Consider the following 25,837-nt stretch of genomic DNA (forward strand, 5'->3'; position numbering starts at 1 on the left):
AGAATTTTCATATAAAACATATTTCTAAGTCATATATTTAAACACAAAACAAATCTTCCCTCATTTTTTTTATACATAACATATTTCTAAATCATATATTTAAATAACATATAAATCTTCCCTCAATTGAAAATAAATAAAGAGAAAATCCTAAAAATATTCTAAATAGAAATATAAATTAAAAATACTAATGATAATTTTCTAATATCTTATTAAGTTATGAGTATTTTTTTCAAAAGGGTGCAACATGAAAACTACATAAACAAAACAAAATAAAAACTTCGCATAAATACACACCATTAAAATATTCAATTAATAAAAATTTTGTCCATTTTGAGTTTATAATTTTATGTGAATTTTGAAAACCATTGAGTCTGCTAGGGTTTGTTTTTGCGTCGTTCCTCGTAAGCTTTTAATTAGGTTTAATCCTATGAAGTTCGTTCATGCTTCAAATATAGATTTCAAATTACAATCAACTCCGAATACATCACACATGACCAAAGCTATGAATAATAAACTACAAAAGGAACAAATAAGATAATGCATTTAAAAATTTATATAAAAAATAGATGAAGAGATTTATCCTCTAATAGAATATTTCATCCTACTCTCATACATAATTAAAAAAGAATAAAAATATGAAGTCCAAGAAATTTAACGAAAATTAATGAATTATTTATTTAATTTATCCATACATGCAAGAATTATAGTAATGAAATACTCATACCTAAGAATATATAGTCGACAAACTAAATCTTATAGAGAATATAAAAAACTGATAGAAATAAGATTAAATCCTATACTATAAACTGAAATATGGCTTGTTCTCCAATATATCTTCTTGGAGAATTCTTCAAATTCATTGAGGATTATGTACTTGCGGCTTCTGTGGTTGACATGTCTTCATATGGTTAGAACAAGAAAGAATAGATGAGCATAATTTACCACATCTATCGCAACGTGTTTTAGCTTCACATTTTTTTTTGCTAAGCAAGGAGTAATGGTAGACATCGAGAGGAAACACCGACATACTCAAACCTTTTATGGACGTTCAAAGCACCCTTACTTTCGAAGGACTTGGGACAATCAAAGCAAGCGTGGAACATCGTGGATGATTCTTAGGCAAACAATATAAACTAGAGAAGACGTGATAGTTTTCTTCACTGACAAATAGTGCATTAGAGTGTGAGGTAGGACATATATTTATATTGAATAAACGATATGATTGTATTATTCAACAGTATATCCATGGGTTCACAACAAAATTTATTTCAAAAATATTTTAATTTCCTTATTTCATAGTTTTTGTTGCTTCATTAATTCATAATATATACGCGTTATAGAACAAACAATTCATTTGGAGATGTGACATAATATACATATATCAATATATATATTGTAACACCCATACCAGACGTATCTAGAAAGTCTAGCACGTGTGTTTAATTTAGTACTGGATACATTAAAATTTACAACATTAAAACTGCCAGATGAATAATCTTATACAACAAATGTGTTTGTACAACATAAATACAACTCAGCTTTTCATAAATATACTATATGCAACCTTGTTTGTCCATACATCCTACAGCAGTACAAACAAACACTTGTCGCATCATCCATTCGGCTACTAGCTTGCTAATCCAACCTGTTTATCTGAAACAAATAAGGATTGGGATGAGACATAATGTCTCAGTGAGTTCCCCTAAATCCTAGGCTATAGGCAACCTCAAGGGGAAACCTACGGTCACCACGTGTCTACATTACAACCTGGCGGTTGATTATACGTGTGTGAGGACTTGCATATTTAGACGGTAGTGCATACTAGTGCCGTCATAATCATATCTTAACTTTTTATAGGCTTACTATCATACGTGTCATGGCGGTCAAGGGATCCTAGGACCGCTATCTCAAGATATGTTAAACGCATCAAGACTTATCTTAACATATTCATGACACCATCCTAAACCGGACGATTAGGGGAACCTAAGGTCGTCATCGGCATAACATTCTTTACTTGATCTATTCCATATCTTATACTTATCTAATAGCATCTCATGCTATTGCTAGTAAACATAATCTTACATAAATTCATTCTTGCATATACATAACATAGTCAGGGTCATACTTGGTTAGCGTTGAACAAACATTAATTATCTTGATTCATTTTACGGATAGTCCCGGGTGGAGTAACCCCGAGAACAATCCCATACATGACCGATGTACGTACATCGGACTCCCTCGGTGTCGTGCGGGTCCCTTGCGGCTTAAACCGTTCCCCTTAGGTCGAGAACCTCCCGTATCCCCCTGGCGTGGATAACAAGAGACACGAGCACCTACGTCTTGTTTACTCGGTGACATGCGGGTCCCTTACGGCTTGAATCGTTCTCATCATGAGAACCCCTTGTATCCCCCTGATGTGGATAGCAAGAGACATGCCACCTACACTTATTCATTTTAATCATAACATAACATATCATGATAGGTTAAACCTATTTATGCTTACATGTTTACCTCGGAACCTTGATCGATCCGATTAATGGTAAAGTCTTATACATACTTGTTCATGCTTGTACGTTCTTAATCATGGTGGAGTGATTAACTAATCAAACCACATCTTAACATACATGTTATCTTATTCTTGTTCATGTGTGAAGATAATAAACTCCGCGTCTTATCATTCTAGGGATTCTTTATAAACATGCTGTCGAGGCTCTAGTTATTTCCCTTGCTTAAAGAATATCTTGCTACCCCATTTCATATTGCTTAACATTCGCTCTTGCGTATCATCTATAAACAATCATTGTTAATGATTTGCCATGCCTTAATCTTGTTTAAAACCTTGTTTGGAATTGTACATTAAACACTTGGAATTGAGGGGTTCATTTTTCAATAAAAGTTTGCAAGAAACGAAGCTCAAAATACATTTCGGGACCTCCGGAACGTTTTAGAACATTTTCACAAAGTGCTGTCTAAAGCTGTGAACATTTCAGAACGTTTTCATAAAAGTGCTGTCAAAAGCTGCCTGGACGCTTTGAGGACGCTTTAGCGTGCTGAGGACGCTTTTGGGACGCTTTAGCGTCCTCCAAGCGTGCAGGTCCAGTAGTTACGACATTTTGGACGCTTTAGCGTGCTGTGGACGCTTTAGCGTCCTGCCATCACTCCAGAAGTGCAGAAATCGTATTTTGGCTTAAAATCTCAAGTTCCAAGTGATCTAATGCAACCCAATCATCCAATACATCATAAAAACGTTATATAACATGTGTATGGCAACAATTAACAATAATTGCTCATAATTAACACAAAGGGGCACTAAAACCCTAGTTTTAAAAACTAACATAATTCATGTTTTCATCACAAGATTATACAACCCAAAGGTGGGTAATCTAACTATGGAACTCACCTTAACATAATTTACACATGATTCCCAAGCTTTAAGCATTATCTTCACTTCACATGACCAAACCCTATCTTCTTGCCCCTTTTTGCTTTCTTTGCTCAAACCAAGCCAATCTTATTGTTTTCTTGCAATCCATAGCATCATGATCTTTGCTTGATCATCTTTACTCCAACCCAAAGCTTTCTAACCAAAACCCTAGTCTCAAAGGAATCTCTATGTGAGGAAATAGAGATATTAATCCAAAGCTTCTTGTTGTTCTTAAGAGAGGTGGAGAAGGAAACCATGTTGTTGTTTGATCCATGGGGGAGAAGATTTGATAACATGGTGAGGTAAGGAGAGAAGAGAGGGAACCGATGGAGAAGAGGGAAAGAAGAGAAAAGCCTTGCCAACATCTTAGGAGAGAGAATGGAGAAGAGGAAATGAGATATTTTTGGTGTCTCAACCAATTAAATATCCTTTCCCTCGCAATTACCATATTACCCTTGGCTTAAACGTATTTAATACGGCTATGATACTCTATCCGTATTAAGCTGACATAACATAAAATATTTCCAATAACTTACTTTTCATGAATTAAATTCATCTGACATAGTCAACAGGTAATATACCGATACTGTCAGGCGGGATATTACATTCTACCCCCCTTAAAGAAATTTCGTCCTCGAAATTTAGAGATCGACTACCAATCATCATGGCAAAAACTTACCATTCATGATCTGAGCCATACATCTTCTATTCATACATATTCAAAGGGTTCGTCGTATCATGTCCTCATCTTGTTTCTTAACCCACATGCAACTGAACATAACCTTCTGGATCTTAATATCCCTCAAAATGGAGAGTTAACTTGTTACATCAGGATTTAGAACATTCCTTGCTACATATAGACTTATCTTTTCGGACTCGTATCTTACCCGCTTAACATAAATCATTCATAAAAGTATCTTATCATAAACATGAACACTCAGGATTTGCCTTTTGACTGGAGTCCTACCGGAAACCAGGTTTGCCCTGCAGTGCTTACTTGTAACTTTAAAACATCTTTTCATGCATACATAATTTTATCGGGTAAACATATAATTCATACCTCAGTTTTCTCGCTGAGTCTTGAGACACACGCCTCTTACTTGCATTACTCATATAAATCATTCCATAAATCTTGTATCTCTTTTCAGAGCCTTAGGAAATCTTCCAATTTCATTGCAATCTAATTGCATCTTATTGCACCCGAACTAATGGATAACTCACATATCTTGACATGAGAAAGTGGAATTAACAATACCATTCATCTGACAATTAATCACCAACGTTGTGGTTCACATGCTCTTGAAACTTTCTAGCCAATTTACTTGCACATACATCATACATTCTTAACACATCTCCGTGTATCTCGTAGGATATTGGCTTCATACAACATTGTCGTTTCCATAACATGTGCATACTTTCAAGTGCCGCCTCTTGTTAAATGATAACGATATATGTTCTAAAATCTTTCTTAAAGAATTTTTTTTTCTTAAACTTTGGTACTCGGGTTCTTGGAACGAATATATACATGACTAAAAAGATTTTATCATTTCCAAAACTGAATTTGTAACGGTACCACAGAACCACCGGACGAGTTTCTATATTTTGAAAAAGATTTAACAACTCGCCCCAAACTTGTACATGATAAGTTGGTCCTGAAGCTTGTACGTCTTAAGTGAATTTACTTACGACGTATCTCATCAGTTTCGAAAATATATAATTCCATGAGTTTAAAATAAGCAACGTTCCCAAGTTCTTTAATACCAATATTAGCTTTTAAAAGTTATAAAATCATGGTTTGACATGTCTTAACAAGTATCGTTGTCACTCAACAAGTATTGCATACAAAAGTATGAATCTCATAACGCATCACTCAAAAGTTGCTTCTCTCCCATGATAACATGCTTAACTTCGAAGATAATTCTTCCCTTGTTTAACCGATATACATACTTGCCATACCGCTTACATATCCATAGGAAATCCTTGGACCTCTTAACATTAACTTGTTCCTCTTCATCTTACTTAGGTGACGACACATACTTAAAACTTTTACTTTAGCCATCAAGGCTTGAATACAAATTCATCCTTACTTATCACATCGAGAACTCCTCGCTTGTCTTACGATGCATTCTTGTTAAACTTGTGTTACCAACCGAATATTCTTTCACACTAAAATTCCATGTTTCATGATTAACGATTAGCTTCCATAGCGCTACTCTGATTCCCACCGGTTGGCTTAAATTAATACTCTAATCCGTTAGAGCAATTGAGACTTCAATTCATGCTTATCACTTGAATACTTACTTCTTGAATTGTTCTCAAAATCCTCCATGTTGCAACCAACAACACAACCTTATACTTGTCTTGTAAATTCAAAACTCGTGATAACTTATCTTATACTCATAATTCTTGACTTGGGGGTAAACCTTACGTTCTTGCTAGTTGCATTCATCATACATATCATACTTGAACTTGTTTTCGAGAAATCTCGAATTCCTCTAACCAACTAATCTAACACTTGAACATATCTTGCTTGACATTTAACCTTGTACCTTCACATCCTCGTATACTATATTTTGCTTAATCATATCAATGCTTGCTCGTTAATTTTTCTTTTAAAGAAAACTTCGTACACTAACGTATGGGCCATTGACGTTGATGATTTTCTACTTTATAAATATATTCTGAGTTTAGGCCCCGGTCGTTGCTTTAAATTCATAGAACGAGTTGTTAACACATACGCGCCATCAAATCTAGACTCTAATAAGTCTAACCCGCTCTACGAGTGTAATAGTAAACCGGTTCCTAGAAAATCTCGTGAATTTTTTTTCAAAATATCAACCTCAATCACCCATGCGTGTGGATATTTTTAAAATTCTTTAAACTTTATAACTCAACATCATATCGAGCCTTAGCAAGTCTATTAAGCAAAACATAGAATCGATAAATACGCTACAATTCCTCAAAATCCGAGAACCTTCAAACTCTTAATCTGAGATCTTTCTTGACTCTTGACACATTAACCTCCAAAGCTACCTTAAATCGTATCGATTTCGTCGATGGTTGCCCATGTCTTTTCCTTGAAAAAAAAATCTTAGGATATGATATGCATTCGTTACTTGAGGTCACAAAATATTTTCGTCACACATAAAAGATTATTGCGAAGACATCTCCCCAATAGTCATTGCAAACCATAGGAACGAATTGGTAGAAAACAAAAAGTTTCGTCCCAGGCTTGCTATTGGTGAGCTTCTCCAACTCTATTTTCCAGAAACATTCTTTGTATGAACTTTTATTCTCAAGTAACCAGTGCACATCATTCATTCCTATCATCGTGAAACATTCTATAACATATTCATGGCAACATCAACCTTTTTGATACAATTCTTGGCACGTCAGAAATCAATGCCTTAATCCGGATAACACAAAACTTTCTCTTGAATCCTTATCTTCCTCCACTACGATTAACTTACCTCTTTACGTTGTCAATTACGCAACTTTCCGCACATACATGTCCTTAACTTCATTCACATATTGCTATTCCTGAGAGCCTGCCGACTCCGTCAACATATGTCGACTCCTATCTATCTTGTAACCTTGCACTGACATTCCAGAATGTCATAAACCCGTTCCAACAACTACTCTTACCGAAACTTTAGGTCATGGTTAAATACATATATTCAACTTCTTCACTTACGGATACATGGAGTATCACTATCATCTTACCCGACATTGTCGGAACGTTCATTCTTAACATACCTTATATATATTCCCGGAGGATTCCCACTTTTACTTGCTTTGTTCACCGGCCACCTTTTGGCACGATCAAACTTCTTCATCACATACTTCGTTCCTCCTGGGTCCTATTCAGCTCTCAGGCATCCATTCTAATCGTTGAATGCTAAATTGAGTTGATCAGGCTCAACTAACAACAACAACTAGAACATTTACCCGGAACCCAATGGTCCCACTCCCTTAGTTGTAATTTAATGACCCAAGGCACGGTCTGAATCGACCTGCTCTGATACCAAATGTAACACCCATACCAGACGTATCTAGAAAGTCTAGCACGTGTGTTTAATTTAGTACTGGATACATTAAAATTTACAACATTAAAACTGCCAGATGAATAATCTTATACAACAAATGTGTTTGTACAACATAAATACAACTCAGCTTTTCATAAATATACTATATGCAACCTTGTTTGTCCATACATCCTACAGCAGTACAAACAAACACTTGTCGCATCATCCATTCGGCTACTAGCTTGCTAATCCAACCTGTTTATCTGAAACAAATAAGGATTGGGATGAGACATAATGTCTCAGTGAGTTCCCCTAAATCCTAGGCTATAGGCAACCTCAAGGGGAAACCTACGGTCACCACGTGTCTACATTACAACCTGGCGGTTGATTATACGTGTGTGAGGACTTGCATATTTAGACGGTAGTGCATACTAGTGCCGTCATAATCATATCTTAACTTTTTATAGGCTTACTATCATACGTGTCATGGCGGTCAAGGGATCCTAGGACCGCTATCTCAAGATATGTTAAACGCATCAAGACTTATCTTAACATATTCATGACACCATCCTAAACCGGACGATTAGGGGAACCTAAGGTCGTCATCGGCATAACATTCTTTACTTGATCTATTCCATATCTTATACTTATCTAATAGCATCTCATGCTATTGCTAGTAAACATAATCTTACATAAATTCATTCTTGCATATACATAACATAGTCAGGGTCATACTTGGTTAGCGTTGAACAAACATTAATTATCTTGATTCATTTTACGGATAGTCCCGGGTGGAGTAACCCCGAGAACAATCCCATACATGACCGATGTACGTACATCGGACTCCCTCGGTGTCGTGCGGGTCCCTTGCGGCTTAAACCGTTCCCCTTAGGTCGAGAACCTCCCGTATCCCCCTGGCGTGGATAACAAGAGACACGAGCACCTACGTCTTGTTTACTCGGTGACATGCGGGTCCCTTACGGCTTGAATCGTTCTCATCATGAGAACCCCTTGTATCCCCCTGATGTGGATAGCAAGAGACATGCCACCTACACTTATTCATTTTAATCATAACATAACATATCATGATAGGTTAAACCTATTTATGCTTACATGTTTACCTCGGAACCTTGATCAATCCGATTAATGGTAAAGTCTTATACATACTTGTTCATGCTTGTACGTTCTTAATCATGGTGGAGTGATTAACTAATCAAACCACATCTTAACATACATGTTATCTTATTCTTGTTCATGTGTGAAGATAATAAACTCCGCGTCTTATCATTCTAGGGATTCTTTCTAAACATGCTAGTTCTCGACTAACTATGTCGAGGCTCTAGTTATTTCCCTTGCTTAAAGAATATCTTGCTACCCCATTTCATATTGCTTAACATTCGCTCTTGCGTATCATCTATAAACAATCATTGTTAATGATTTGCCATGCCTTAATCTTGTTTAAAACCTTGTTTGGAATTGTACATTAAACACTTGGAATTGAGGGGTTCATTTTTCAATAAAAGTTTGCAAGAAACGAAGCTCAAAATACATTTCGGGACCTCCGGAACGTTTTAGAACATTTTCACAAAGTGCTGTCTAAAGCTGTGAACATTTCAGAACGTTTTCATAAAAGTGCTGTCAAAAGCTGCCTGGACGCTTTGAGGACGCTTTTGAGGACGCTTTAGCGTGCTGAGGACGCTTTTGGGACGCTTTAGCGTCCTCCAAGCGTGCAGGTCCAGTAGTTACGACATTTTGGACGCTTTAGCGTGCTGTGGACGCTTTAGCGTGCTGCCATCAGTCCAGAAGTGCAGAAATCGTATTTTGGCTTAAAATCTCAAGTTCCAAGTGATCTAATGCAACCCAATCATCCAATACATCATAAAAACGTTATATAACATGTGTATGGCAACAATTAACAATAATTGCTCATAATTAACACAAAGGGGCACTAAAACCCTAGTTTTAAAAACTAACATAATTCATGTTTTCATCACAAGATTATACAACCCAAAGGTGGGTAATCTAACTATGGAACTCACCTTAACATAATTTACACATGATTCCCAAGCTTTAAGCATTATCTTCACTTCACATGACCAAACCCTATCTTCTTGCCCCTTTTTGCTTTCTTTGCTCAAACCAAGCCAATCTTATTGTTTTCTTGCAATCCATAGCATCATGATCTTTGCTTGATCATCTTTACTCCAACCCAAAGCTTTCTAACCAAAACCCTAGTCTCAAAGGAATCTCTATGTGAGGAAATAGAGATATTAATCCAAAGCTTCTTGTTGTTCTTAAGAGAGGTGGAGAAGGAAACCATGTTGTTGTTTGATCCATGGGGGAGAAGATTTGATAACATGGTGAGGTAAGGAGAGAAGAGAGGGAACCGATGGAGAAGAGGGAAAGAAGAGAAAAGCCTTGCCAACATCTTAGGAGAGAGAATGGAGAAGAGGAAATGAGATATTTTTGGTGTCTCAACCAATTAAATATCCTTTCCCTCGCAATTACCATATTACCCTTGGCTTAAACGTATTTAATACGGCTATGATACTCTATCCGTATTAAGCTGACATAACATAAAATATTTCCAATAACTTACTTTTCATGAATTAAATTCATCTGACATAGTCAACAGGTAATATACCGATACTGTCAGGCGGGATATTACATTCTACCCCCCTTAAAGAAATTTCGTCCTCGAAATTTAGAGATCGACTACCAATCATCATGGCAAAAACTTACCATTCATGATCTGAGCCATACATCTTCTATTCATACATATTCAAAGGGTTCGTCGTATCATGTCCTCATCTTGTTTCTTAACCCACATGCAACTGAACATAACCTTCTGGATCTTAATATCCCTCAAAATGGAGAGTTAACTTGTTACATCAGGATTTAGAACATTCCTTGCTACATATAGACTTATCTTTTCGGACTCGTATCTTACCCGCTTAACATAAATCATTCATAAAAGTATCTTATCATAAACATGAACACTCAGGATTTGCCTTTTGACTGGAGTCCTACCGGAAACCAGGTTTGCCCTGCAGTGCTTACTTGTAACTTTAAAACATCTTTTCATGCATACATAATTTTATCGGGTAAACATATAATTCATACCTCAGTTTTCTCGCTGAGTCTTGAGACACACGCCTCTTACTTGCATTACTCATATAAATCATTCCATAAATCTTGTATCTCTTTTCAGAGCCTTAGGAAATCTTCCAATTTCATTGCAATCTAATTGCATCTTATTGCACCCGAACTAATGGATAACTCACATATCTTGACATGAGAAAGTGGAATTAACAATACCATTCATCTGACAATTAATCACCAACGTTGTGGTTCACATGCTCTTGAAACTTTCTAGCCAATTTACTTGCACATACATCATACATTCTTAACACATCTCCGTGTATCTCGTAGGATATTGGCTTCATACAACATTGTCGTTTCCATAACATGTGCATACTTTCAAGTGCCGCCTCTTGTTAAATGATAACGATATATGTTCTAAAATCTTTCTTAAAGAATTTTTTTTTCTTAAACTTTGGTACTCGGGTTCTTGGAACGAATATATACATGACTAAAAAGATTTTATCATTTCCAAAACTGAATTTGTAACGGTACCACAGAACCACCGGACGAGTTTCTATATTTTGAAAAAGATTTAACAACTCGCCCCAAACTTGTACATGATAAGTTGGTCCTGAAGCTTGTACGTCTTAAGTGAATTTACTTACGACGTATCTCATCAGTTTCGAAAATATATAATTCCATGAGTTTAAAATAAGCAACGTTCCCAAGTTCTTTAATACCAATATTAGCTTTTAAAAGTTATAAAATCATGGTTTGACATGTCTTAACAAGTATCGTTGTCACTCAACAAGTATTGCATACAAAAGTATGAATCTCATAACGCATCACTCAAAAGTTGCTTCTCTCCCATGATAACATGCTTAACTTCGAAGATAATTCTTCCCTTGTTTAACCGATATACATACTTGCCATACCGCTTACATATCCATAGGAAATCCTTGGACCTCTTAACATTAACTTGTTCCTCTTCATCTTACTTAGGTGACGACACATACTTAAAACTTTTACTTTAGCCATCAAGGCTTGAATACAAATTCATCCTTACTTATCACATCGAGAACTCCTCGCTTGTCTTACGATGCATTCTTGTTAAACTTGTGTTACCAACCGAATATTCTTTCACACTAAAATTCCATGTTTCATGATTAACGATTAGCTTCCATAGCGCTACTCTAATTCCCACCGGTTGGCTTAAATTAATACTCTAATCCGTTAGAGCAATTGAGACTTCAATTCATGCTTATCACTTGAATACTTACTTCTTGAATTGTTCTCAAAATCCTCCATGTTGCAACCAACAACACAACCTTATACTTGTCTTGTAAATTCAAAACTCGTGATAACTTATCTTATACTCATAATTCTTGACTTGGGGGTAAACCTTACGTTCTTGCTAGTTGCATTCATCATACATATCATACTTGAACTTGTTTTCGAGAAATCTCGAATTCCTCTAACCAACTAATCTAACACTTGAACATATCTTGCTTGACATTTAACCTTGTACCTTCACATCCTCGTATACTATATTTTGCTTAATCATATCAATGCTTGCTCGTTAATTTTTCTTTTAAAGAAAACTTCGTACACTAACGTATGGGCCATTGACGTTGATGATTTTCTACTTTATAAATATATTCTGAGTTTAGGCCCCGGTCGTTGCTTTAAATTCATAGAACGAGTTGTTAACACATACGCGCCATCAAATCTAGACTCTAATAAGTCTAACCCGCTCTACGAGTGTAATAGTAAACCGGTTCCTAGAAAATCTCGTGAATTTTTTTTCAAAATATCAACCTCAATCACCCATACGTGTGGATATTTTTAAAATTCTTTAAACTTTATAACTCAACATCATATCGAGCCTTAGCAAGTCTATTAAGCAAAACATAGAATCGATAAATACGCTACAATTCCTCAAAATCCGAGAACCTTCAAACTCTTAATCTGAGATCTTTCTTGACTCTTGACACATTAACCTCCAAAGCTACCTTAAATCGTATCGATTTCGTCGATGGTTGCCCATGTCTTTTCCTTGAAAAAAAAATCTTAGGATATGATATGCATTCGTTACTTGAGGTCACAAAATATTTTCGTCACACATAAAAGATTATTGCGAAGACATCTCCCCAATAGTCATTGCAAACCATAGGAACGAATTGGTAGAAAACAAAAAGTTTCGTCCCAGGCTTGCTATTGGTGAGCTTCTCCAACTCTATTTTCCAGAAACATTCTTTGTATGAACTTTTATTCTCAAGTAACCAATGCACATCATTCATTCCTATCATCGTGAAACATTCTATAACATATTCATGGCAACATCAACCTTTTTGATACAATTCTTGGCACGTCAGAAATCAATGCCTTAATCCGGATAACACAAAACTTTCTCTTGAATCCTTATCTTCCTCCACTACGATTAACTTACCTCTTTACGTTGTCAATTACGCAACTTTCCGCACATACATGTCCTTAACTTCATTCACATATTGCTATTCCTGAGAGCCTGCCGACTCCGTCAACATATGTCGACTCCTATCTATCTTGTAACCTTGCACTGACATTCCAGAATGTCATAAACCCGTTCCAACAACTACTCTTACCGAAACTTTCGGTCATGGTTAAATACATATATTCAACTTCTTCACTTACGGATACATGGAGTATCACTATCATCTTACCCGACATTGTCGGAACGTTCATTCTTAACATACCTTATATATATTCCCGGAGGATTCCCACTTTTACTTGCTTTGTTCACCGGCCACCTTTTGGCACGATCAAACTTCTTCATCACATACTTCGTTCCTCCTGGGTCCTATTCAGCTCTCAGGCATCCATTCTAATCGTTGAATGCTAAATTGAGTTGATCAGGCTCAACTAACAACAACAACTAGAACATTTACCCGGAACCCAATGGTCCCACTCCCTTAGTTGTAATTTAATGACCCAAGGCACGGTCTAAATCGACCTGCTCTGATACCAAATGTAACACCCATACCAGACGTATCTAGAAAGTCTAGCACGTGTGTTTAATTTAGTACTGGATACATTAAAATTTACAACATTAAAACTGCCAGATGAATAATCTTATACAACAAATGTGTTTGTACAACATAAATACAACTCAGCTTTTCATAAATATACTATATGCAACCTTGTTTGTCCATACATCCTACAGCAGTACAAACAAACACTTGTCGCATCATCCATTCGGCTACTAGCTTGCTAATCCAACCTGTTTATCTGAAACAAATAAGGATTGGGATGAGACATAATGTCTCAGTGAGTTCCCCATAAATATACTATATGCAACCTTGTTTTTGCGTCGTTCCTCGTAAGCTTTTAATTAGGTTTAATCCTATGAAGTTCGTTCATGCTTCAAATATAGATTTCAAATTACAATCAACTCCGAATACATCACACATGACCGGAGCTATGAATAATAAACTACAAAAGGAACAAATAAGATAATGCATTTAAAAATTTATATAAAAAATAGATGAAGAGATTTATCCTCTAATAGAATATTTCATCCTACTCTCATACATAATTAAAAAAGAATAAAAATATGAAGTCCAAGAAATTTAACTAAAATTAATGAATTATTTATTTAATTTATCCATACATGCAAGAATTATAATAATGAAATACTCAAACCTAAGAATATATAGTCGACAAACTAAATCTTATAGAGAATATAAAAAACTGATAGAAATAAGATTAAATCCTATACTATAAACTGAAATATGGCTTGTTCTCCAATATATCTTCTTGGAGAATTCTTCAAATTCATTGAGGATTATGTATTTGCGGCTTCTGTGGTTGACATGTCTTCATATGGTTAGAACAAGAAAGAATAGATGAGCATAATTTACCACATCTATCGCAACGTGTTTTAGCTTCACATTCAAACCTTTTATGGACGTTCAAAGCACCCTTACTTTCGAAGGACTTGGGACAATCAAAGCAAGTGTAACACCCATACTAAACTTATCTAGAATATTTAGAATGTGCATTAAATTTAGTACTGGATACATTAAAATTACAATAATAAAAATTTCGACTGAGTAAATATATATATCACTGCAGGATCGTACATTTACTATCTGAATACATGTCTGGAACCGTAATGAATAATCTGAACTAGTACGACACGAGCATGTGAAAATATATCATTCAGCCTCCTGTATTATCTCCTTGCCACGTACAACCTGCTGATCTGAAAAAAATAAAAGGGATTGGGGTGAGACAGGATGTCTCAGTGAGTTCCCTCCTATCCTAGGTTGTAGGCAATCTCAGGGAACCTAGGATCGCCATCTGTCTCTAAACTCAACCCTTTTTGGGTTTATACAGTTGTGTCATGCATAACTGAGCGATCGGGGGATAACTAGGATCGCTACCTGAAAAACTGATACAATTCTGATTCTAATGCTGAAATCATACTCACAACTATAGTCATAATGTCTGTCATATTATGTTAGAAATGTTAGCGTTGAACAAACAATATTATCTGAATTGATTTTACGGAATAAACCCAGGTGGAGTAACCCCGGAATTTATTCCACTCTGACCGGTAATAATTTCCAACTGGCGGGAACCCAACTGACGGGGATACCGGACTCCTCTGATTATCGTGGGGTCATCCTTACGGATAGTGCCCGTTCCAACTGGCGGGAACCTTTCGTATCCAACTGGCGGGATAGCGAAAGCCACAATTTAAACATGTTTTAATATTATAAACTGAACTGATTTTCTGATAACTGAAAGAACCCTCAACTCCACTACTAACGGGGAGTTAAAGAGGACTAACTTATCTTCACTAATTTTCTTTTAATGAAAACATCCTGAAACTGATAATAAAGACGTAGTGATTCCGTCTTTATTCTGAAATTAATTCTGATACTAACCTATTATGGTTCTAGGCATATCGTTGTCATATGCCATTCCTAAAAGGTCATAAGATTTTCCCATATCCTGATAAACTAAATTCGACTAATTAAGCCGAACTTCCATAACTAGGATTCTTTACTTCCATTAATTGGAAATCTACCCATGAATTGTTTACATGACATACTCGTTCTAAATACATCTCTTATGTCAATGTGCAATAATTATGTAATGGCACCTAAGTTGGAGGATTGCATAATATTATATGAACATGTTTACGCTACTATCCATGTTGAAGGATCTTAAAACATTCTTGGTTACGTAATCGAATAAAAATGAATGTTTCATATTCTAGCCGAACAATGGCTATATTTAGGCATAATAAACTTTCTTGTAAAGATCATTTTTAAAAAAATAATCGATACTAGTAACCAAGGCAAGTATTAATTTTCCAATATTTTTCTCAATCATTTACATAAGTAAATTCATCATTGGCCTTGTTTAAACAATTTCCTCCAACATCTACACTAACATAAACATATTCATAACATAAAAGAGAATTTAGAGTAAACTATAACCAAACATGTGACAATTCAATTTTCCAAATTATATGTATATCAATCTTCCATTCAAATTCTATCCTCCAACTTTAGGACTAAAGTAGTATTGCACAATGACATAAGAAATTTTAGAACAAAATAATGGGGATCTAGCATTGATACAATTATGCCAACATATTCTAATAATTCATAATCCCATATTAGCATTCTAATGGAATAATTTACTACCCAAAGGTGGGTTTACTAACTAAAGGAACTCACCTTAACATTTTGCCAGCTGTTAATTTTCCATCTTCAAGCTTGCAGGCCCAAGGTTCTGCCTCAATCCTCAACCTCTACTCCACACGTGATTCTTTCATTCCAACATGTAAATGCAACACTAAACCCACACATGTACTAGTTTGAATCATGCTTTAATCCTTTGTGACTCGTCTAACAACTTATGCATAACCCCAAGCTCAATTTCTGTTTCCTTTATCCAACTCAAACATGCGTTACTGACCTCATAACTCCACATGCCACAATTTAACGTTCTTCCTTGGTTCCTAAAAGTCCAACCACATTAGTGCAAGTTTTTATTCAACAACTGAAACTTGTAACGTATTTTTCTCCTTCGTAACATAATTGAATTAAGTCATTCCAAAGCCTATTTTGAGTTAATTTTTGTCTTCTTTCTAATGGTACAAGTCTCATTCCAAAGTGATGTATTAACAGAGAGCTATGACATAAACATTCCAACAACAATGGTGCAGATTTTTAATTCAGCAACTCAGACTTCTAACTCAGTTTTCTCAATCATAGAATAACGAAATTAACTTCTTCCTGAGCCTATTCCGTGTTAAAATTTATCTATTTTCCAATGGTTCAATTCCCACACAAAAACGATGTCAGCACAAGAATTTATGGCCGTTTTTCTGACGATAGGTCTATACGAATTTTAACCCAAAATTCCATACAACTTAACTATAAACAACTTAATCCTCACAACCATTCTAGAACCAACATAAACAACATTAAGCTATAAATTAACATCATCAAAACAACTTATTTTCTTATTACCTTGTAATTTCCAAGAAAAAATCCAAAATCACAAGCTTAAACCCCCAATTTTACACACCCATGCTTCTAACCTCCAACCAATCTCCAATCTCTTGCCTCTAATCACCCAATCAGGCCTCAAATACCATGAATCACACGTGCATGGCCATTGCTGTACCAAAAATCATTTTTTTTACAATTCTTTGAAGAGAGATAGAGCTCGGCAGAGAGCATACTTGAGGGAGGAGGAGGTTTTAGAGTTCACACCTTAGGTTAATTTGTCATAAGGATCTCATATAGATGGTTACATGTTGTAGTTGGGTAGGATTTGGATGAGAAGTAGTATATTGGAGTGGAGAGGGTGGTGGCCGAGAGAGTAAAGAGAGATAGGAGAAAAATCTGTTCTAATGAGAGAGAGAGAGAGAGAGAGAGAGATAAAGGAAATGAAGGAAAAGTGAGAAAAATCAAGAAACATTTTGTCTTATATAAAAATATCTACAAGTGGAAATGACTATTTTATTTTCCCTTTTCAAAGTCTTAAAGCTTCATTTACCAAATAACCATTCTCATGAAGGTTGCTCAGATGCACTTCAGGACACCGATAACTGACTAAGTTTTAAGCGGGATATTACAGCAAGCGTAGAACATCGTGGATGATTTTTAGGCAAACAATATAAACTAGAGATGACGTGATAGTTTTCTTCACTGACAAATAGTGCATTAGAGTGTGAGGTAGGTCATATATTTATATTGAATAAACGATATGATTGTATTATTCAACAGTATATCCATGGGTTCACAACAAAATTTATTTCAAAAATATTTTAATTTCCTTATTTCATAGTTTTTGTTGCTTCATTAATTCATAATATATACGCGTTATAGAACAAACAATTCATTTGAAGATGTGACATAATATACATATATCAATATATATATATATATATATATATATATATATATATATATATATATATATATATATAGTTTATGACATGATCTCTAAAGTAAATAAAAAATAATAAGTTTATATTCTCTTAGTTTATATACAATAATTGTTAAGTAAAAATATTAAATATTGACATTACCCTAAATATGATTTAATAGATTACTAATTGAATCTTATTAAATATATATATATATATTTAATAAGGGCTCTATATGTGATGCTAAATTTTAGGTGGGTTAAGTCCATACAGAGCTAAGTTTTGGGTTTAAATGGAGACCCTACAAGTAGACAATGGAATTGGACTTCTCAAATTAGTTGACTCTTGAACTGGATACCAAGTTTTTTTTTTTTTTAAAAAGCTAAATTTTCATATAAAACATATTTATGAATCATATATTGAAATATAGTTCAAATATTCGTTCAAATAATTAAATTTTCATACATAACGTAGTTCTAAATCATATATTGAAATAAAGTTGAAAAAATTCCTTCAAATAAAAATAAATAAATAAAAAAATTCTAAAAAAATTCTAAATAGAAATATAAAATTAAAATACTAATGATATTTTTATAATGTTATGTAATTTTTCCTTTTTTTAATAATATTTATGAGCAATTGACAGCATATTAGAGTAGGGTCCCAACGTAGTTGGACACTATTCTTTTGGATGTCATTTTGCTCTTGGCTTATCAAAAAAAAATAATATATTATTAAGATATTAGAATTTTCATATAAAACATATTTCTAAGTCATATATTTAAACACAAAACAAATCTTCCCTCATTTTTTTTATACATAACATATTTCTAAATCATATATTTAAATAACATATAAATCTTCCCTCAATTGAAAATAAATAAAGAGAAAATCCTAAAAATATTCTAAATAGAAATATAAATTAAAAATACTAATGATAATTTTCTAATATCTTATTAAGTTATGAGTATTTTTTTCAAAAGGGTGCAACATGAAAACTACATAAACAAAACAAAATAAAAACTTCGCATAAATACACACCATTAAAATATTCAATTAATAAAAAATTTGTCCATTTTGAGTTTATAATTTTATGTGAATTTTGAAAACCATTGAGTCTGCTAGGGTTTGTTTTTGCGCCGTTCCTCGTAAGCTTTTAATTACGTTTAATCCTATGAAGTTCGTTCATGCTTCAAATATAGATTTCAAATTACAATCAACTCCGAATACATCACACATGACCGGAGCTATGAATAATAAACTACAAAAGGAACAAATAAGATAATGCATTTAAAAATTTATATAAAAAATAGATGAAGAGATTTATCCTCTAATAGAATATTTCATCCTACTCTCATACATAATTAAAAAAGAATAAAAATACGAAGTCCAAGAAATTTAACTAAAATTAATGAATTATTTATTTAATTTATCCATACATGCAAGAATTATAATAATGAAATACTCAAACCTAAGAATATATAGTCGACAAACTAAATCTTATAGAGAATATAAAAAACTGATAGAAATAAGATTAAATCCTATACTATAAACTGAAATATGGCTTGTTCTCCAATATATCTTCTTGGAGAATTCTTCAAATTCATTGAGGATTATGTACTTGCGGCTTCTGTGGTTGACATGTCTTCATATGGTTAGAACAAGAAAGAATAGATGAGCATAATTTACCACATCTATCGCAACGTGTTTTAGCTTGACATTCAAACCTTTTATGGACGTTCAAAGCACCCTTACTTTCGAAGGACTTGGGACAATTGATAGACGTTTGGCAAGTGCACCAAATACTATCGAAGTAGTAAAAATGTCGATCCCACGAGGACTGTGTTAATCTCAATTCAGCAATAAGGTAAAATATTTAGGATGCGTAAAAGTTATTTTTGGTTTGCCACTAGGCAGTAGATTTGATTGCATAAAATTAAATAACATAAAATAAAGATTTGGTTAGAAAATAATAGAGAGATGAGATCAGGTCTTTCGAATCATCTATGTTCCCCTAATTGTTATGTTGCACCTATTCGTATGAATGATCTTCTAATCCCACGATAGTTAACAAAATAGTCCTAATCAATCCCTTGAGTTAGGACCCTCTTCTTAAACTACAGCCCCTAATCCCCTAGGTGGTCTAATAATCTTTGAAGGTTTAAAGCACGTTAACCTAATATCACTAATAAACGATTATCCATTCCTAGACTAACCATGTTTATTAGAACAATTCAATAGGTCTAAGTAGAAAGCTATGGTCAGTAGTCATTCATTCTCACTAAATCATATTTATATTTGATCAGGATATAAAAAGCATTAAGAACAATTGAATTGAATAAAGACTAGAATATCATTCACAATAAATAGAGTTTCACAACATAATATCTCAATTAGGGTTACAACGAATCATCTCAGACCTAATCTCTAATGGATTTAGCTACTCATAATTGAGTTTACAAATAGCATAATCAATGAAAGAATTAAAACATACATAAACTGGTAAAGAATGGAGGAAATCGCCCCGTTCTTCAGTCTCCAGGTCTGCAAATCGCACTTTCTCTCTCCAGAATTCGTAACCCTTGTTTTTGGAATAGACTTCAGCTTAAATAGGCACAGAAATTCGCCTAAAATCGTGTCACGTTTTAAGTAAATCGTGACACGTTTTTAAAAACAGTTGAATAAATCGTGTCATGTTTTTGCAATCGTGACACGTTTTGTCCCAATGTCGAAAGCATGTTTTTCTGGTCTGGTAAAATCGTGTCACGTTTTGGCAAATCGTGACACGTTTTTGGCGTTTTTCCAGCATCTTCAATTTATCCTCTTTTTAGCACTTTATCATCTTTTCATGCTTTTCTTGCTTTTCTTGCTGCTTAAGTTGCCTTGTGAACTCCAAAATGTGATGAAAATGACACTAAAAATAGCGCATAATTGACTGTCATCACAGCCCCAAACTTGAACCATTCCTTGTCCTCAAGGAATCTACTTGCAATATTGACAATTGACAGTAAAATAACAATTACCTGATCAAGTGATAGTACCCAAAAGTTCAACACCTTACTAGCTAAAGATGAGCTAGTTTGACTTGTACGCATCCACCAATTCACAACTCCAAGCAAAAATATGAAAGGGTTCACACACAGTCGACATGCAATCTACATATTACCATACGCTTGAAAAGTTTCTAAACGTCAATCAAAATCCATGTCAATGCACACTTTGAGGTCTTTAAGGGTTATAATGGGGATTAGGTGAAGGTGGGATAATATTTGGATAAGTAGGCTACACAAAATTTGAGTTAGGCATTCCTACGGAAGTTAAGCACACAATTTAATCCATCATTCATTCACCTTATGGAACAACAATTCTTGCAAAGGTACTAGAGAACACTTGTAACTATTGGGACAATCGAGTTTAAAGTTACTCGGATTTTAAATGTTTTGTCCCTTTTTTCATTCTATTCTTTTCTCCCTTTTTTTTTTTTTTGATACACCATACACCATTTTTGTGTGTATTTTTCATGATAATGTTCTTTGTTCTCTAGTACCCCCAGCCCCAAACTTAGTTGGTTGCAAATTCCAATAGCAACCCCAATCTTAATTATTTAGCAACATTCTACAATGCCTAACTCAGAAAAGCAATATGGGACAAGTCCTAAAAGTCTCTAAGCTTGTAATGTAGTTTGTCACCGAACAAAAAGTTCTAATCCTACCGGCTCAAATTGGTTAAGAAAAGGATAGAATATAACAATTAAAATCAGGGTAGGCTTCAAAAGGCTCACAGGACCAAGCACTTTTGCCTCAGTGTGCTAATGACAAAGATCAATCAATAGTAGAGAAACAATGCAAGTTCTAGAAATGTAAAAGCATGGAACACTCTATATAAGTAAATTGGGAAAATAAAATTTGGCCATGAACCTTACAGTTATGATATCTGGGAGTTGTGACTACCTATCTTTAACTGCCGTACACTTCGCCTTTGAAATACCAAGTCACTCCTCCTTTTGAACTTTTGGAATACCACTTGAACAACTATTTGTTACTAAACTGTAAAAAGTCAACAAACAAGCAAATTCATCAATAATAAACAAGTTCAGATTCAATCACATAACAGGGGGATACAACTGAGTTATTCAAACATACTGACAATTGTCTGACTCAACAATAAAAATAAAATACTGAAAATAAAGACATAATAAAAAGGATGGGTTGCCTCCCACCAAGCGCTTTCTTTTACGTCATTGAGCTTGACGCTTCAACCAATGTTAGGGTGGAAAATATGATAGAAAGAATATATCATCCTTCTTCTTCCTCTTGTTTGGTAGGAATTCCATGAATTTGTAGCAAAGAAGTAGATGCTCCCATGCTCTCACCGTTAAACCTTTGAAATTTAAGCTCTCCCACCGTAGAGAAGGACATGCATCCATTTGCACACAAGTGATTTCCTTAATCTCCGTTGGTCCAGACCTTGGGAAAATATCAACACTCATTACTTTGGGTTTTTCTTCCACCACAACCTTGTGACACTCACTCTTCATCTGAACCAATTTCCTATGAGACTCATGTGCTTTCTCAACAAGATCACCACACTTAAGATCAAACTTCTCAAATGAAACTTGATTTGACACCAAGAAATCATCTAAAATATTCTGAAGTTGAGTATTGTAATCGATGTTGATCACCTCTTTCTTCCCTTCACCATCACTACCTGGTTGATTCGCCTCATAATGACCACTTCTCAAATTTAATATCGAGTCCAAATATTTTATCTTCAAAGATAGCATATACTTTTCATACTGCAAGGACCAAATCTCTTTTGTGTCATAGAGGCGTAACCTGTCTATCATAGCTGCAAAACTTGGATAAACTTTTTAGTAGCACAGTATGAGAAGAAAATAAAGAGCATAATATTTTTTTTTTATTTTTTTAATATATATATATACAAAAATATAAAAGACAGAAATCCTAAATAATAACGTAATTACCAAATTGAAATGACTCAACAGTCCCCGGCAACGGCGCCAAAAACTTGATAGACGTTTGGCAAGTGCACCAAATACTATCGAAGTAGTAAAAATATCGATCCCACGAGGACTGTGTTAATCTCAATTCAGCAATAAGGTAAAATATTTAGGATGCGTAAAAGTTATTTTTGGTTTGCCACTAGGCAGTAGATTTGATTGCATAAAATTAAATAACATAAAATAAAGATTTGGTTAGAAAATAATAGAGAGATGAGATCAGGTCTTTCGAATCATCTATGTTCCCCTAATTGTTATGTTGCACCTATTCGTATGAATGATCTTCTAATCCCACGATAGTTAACAAAATAGTCCTAATCAATCCCTTGAGTTAGGACCCTCTTCTTAAACTACAGCCCCTAATCCCTTAGGTGGTCTAATAATCTTTGAAGGTTTAAAGCACGTTAACCTAATATCACTAATAAACGATTATCCATTCCTAGACTAACCATGTTTATTAGAACAATTCAATAGGTCTAAGTAGAAAGCTATGGTCAGTAGTCATTCATTCTCACTAAATCATATTTATATTTGATCAGGATATAAAAAGCATTAAGAACAATTGAATTGAATAAAGACTAGAATATCATTCACAATAAATAGAGTTTCACAACATAATATCTCAATTAGGGTTACAACGAATCATCTCAGACCTAATCTCTAATGGATTTAGCTACTCATAATTGAGTTTACAAATAGCATAATCAATGAAAGAATTAAAACATACATAAACTGGTAAAGAATGGAGGAAATCGCCCCGTTCTTCAGTCTCCAGGTCTGCAAATCGCACTTTCTCTCTCCAGAATTCGTAACCCTTGTTTTTGGAATAGACTTCAGCTTAAATAGGCACAGAAATTCGCCTAAAATAGTGTCACGTTTTAAGTAAATCGTGACACGTTTTTAAAAACAGTTGAATAAATCGTGTCATGTTTTTGCAATCGTGACACGTTTTGTCCCAATGTCGAAAGCATGTTTTTCTGGTCTGGTAAAATCGTGTCACGTTTTGGCAAATCGTGACACGTTTTTGGCGTTTTTCCAGCATCTTCAATTTTTCCTCTTTTTAGCACTTTATCATCTTTTCATGCTTTTCTTGCTTTTCTTGCTGCTTAAGTTGCCTTGTGAACTCCAAAATGTGATGAAAATGACACTAAAAATAGCGCATAATTGACTGTCATCAACAATCAAAGCAAGCGTGGAACATCGTGGATGATTCTTAGGCAAACAATATAAACTAGAGAAGACGTGATAGTTTTCTTCACTGACAAATAGTGCATTAGAGTGTGAAGTAGGTCATATATTTATATTGAATAAACGATATGATTGTATTATTCAACAGTATATCCATAGGTTCACAACAAAATTTATTTCAAAAATATTTTAATTTCCTTATTTCATAGTTTTTGTTGCTTCATTAATTCATAATATATACGCGTTATAGAACAAACAATTCATTTGAAGATGTGACATAATATACATATATCAATATATATATATATATATATATAATAAGGGCTCTATATGTGATGCTAAATTTTAGGTGGGTTAAGTCCATACAGAGCTAAGTTTTGGGTTTAAATGGAGACCCTACAAGTAGACAATGGAATTGGACTTCTCAAATTAGTTGACTCTTGAACTGGATACCAAGTTTTTTTTTTAAAAAAAAAGCTAAATTTTCATATAAAACATATTTATGAATCATATATTAAAATATAGTTCAAATATTCGTTCAAATAATTAAATTTTCATACATAACATAGTTCTAAATCATATATTGAAATAAAGTTGAAAAAATTCCTTCAAATAAAAATAAATAAATAAAAAAATTCTAAATAGAAATATAAAATTAAAATACTAATGATACTGGCAGCAACTGTAGCAAGTGACAGAATTGAGGAAACGGACATTTTGGACACGCAAGAACAAATTACACCTAGGGAGCAGGACATGGATGCAAGTCAGCAAGGAGACATCAGCATTCCGCTCCAAATCACCCTTGAATCCACTGAAAGGGCAGCATTACAGGGTGCAGCAGCTGATCGCAACCAGGAGGATGATTCTCTCAACATTAGAGCAAATGTATCATCATCAATTCCGGCTCCAGTGGTAACTGATCCTACTCTTACTGATCCTGTTATTACTCATAATACAGTTCCACTTAATAATGTACCTGAGGTAATTGTTCGAAATGAGGAAGAACATCAGGTGCATATTCTGTCGCCCGTCCGAGACAATGCACCAGATGTTAGTTCTATTGTGGCACCTGAGGGTGTGCCGACACATCCGGTAGTTCAGAAAGATTTAAATTTTATGCAAGATTGGTTGTTGAAAGCCGCGGTGAATGAAGATGCACCTTTTATTGATGTAGTCCCCAAGTCACAGAAGAAGAAAAAATTAGATATGCCTAAGGTTCCACCTAAAACCCGATCCAGGGGTCCACTCCCGCCGTTTAAATGAATATTATTTTTTGGAATATAAGGGGAATCGGAAACAATGATTCCCGCCTTGCTTTTGCTGATATGTGTCGGTTGAATAATCCGTCATTGATTTTTATTTCGGAACCTATGGTGGAGTACGATTCTATTCCTAATTGGTTTTGGAGAAATATACATGTTACTAATTATTGTTTGAATAAAAGGGATCCGCTCATTCCAAACCTTTGGGCTGTGTGGGGTTCGGAGTATATCTTTAAAGTGATTTTTGTCTCTTCTCAATGTCTGGTTCTGGAGTATACTTGCAGAGGAACTAGATTATATATTGCTGGAATTTATACTAGCACCTCTTACATTCTTCGGAGAAATCTTTGGGCGGATTTGACTAGGCTACAAAATTCTTTTATGGGTCCGTGG

At 34.5% G+C, this 25,837-nt stretch overlaps 1 protein-coding gene and 3 long non-coding RNA genes across 4 annotated transcripts in view; 1 reads left to right on the plus strand and 3 right to left on the minus strand.

Annotated features, from left to right (window-relative positions):
* Positions 1-1,439: 1,439 nt before the first annotated feature.
* On the minus strand, positions 1,440-3,767 carry LOC146906090 (uncharacterized). The gene is made up of 2 exons (XR_015017993.1): positions 3,404-3,767; positions 1,440-1,656 (listed from the first exon to the last, which is right to left on the minus strand). It is a non-coding gene; the product is annotated as an uncharacterized LOC146906090 (long non-coding RNA).
* Positions 3,768-7,476: 3,709 nt separating this feature from the next.
* Positions 7,477-9,855, minus strand: LOC146906091 (uncharacterized). The gene is made up of 2 exons (XR_015017992.1): positions 9,492-9,855; positions 7,477-7,715 (listed from the first exon to the last, which is right to left on the minus strand). It is a non-coding gene; the product is annotated as an uncharacterized LOC146906091 (long non-coding RNA).
* Positions 9,856-14,530: 4,675 nt separating this feature from the next.
* LOC146906092 (uncharacterized) lies at positions 14,531-17,451 on the minus strand. Its single transcript, XR_015017991.1, has 3 exons — positions 17,067-17,451; positions 16,269-16,552; positions 14,531-14,779 (listed from the first exon to the last, which is right to left on the minus strand). It is a non-coding gene; the product is annotated as an uncharacterized LOC146906092 (long non-coding RNA).
* Positions 17,452-25,441: 7,990 nt separating this feature from the next.
* LOC146906093 (uncharacterized) overlaps positions 25,442-25,837 on the plus strand; it is a 615-nt gene continuing 219 nt past the window's right edge. Inside the window, exon 1 of the mRNA XM_085728736.1 lies at positions 25,442-25,837. This exon is cut by the window's right edge and continues 219 nt beyond it. Within this exon, the coding sequence (XP_085584862.1) occupies positions 25,442-25,837 (396 nt within the window).

The sequence above is a fragment of the Medicago sativa genome, chromosome 7 (genome assembly GCF_051527215.1).
Source record: "Medicago sativa cultivar Bolivia chromosome 7, Bolivia_mono, whole genome shotgun sequence".
NCBI classification, from domain to species: domain Eukaryota; kingdom Viridiplantae; phylum Streptophyta; class Magnoliopsida; order Fabales; family Fabaceae; genus Medicago; species Medicago sativa.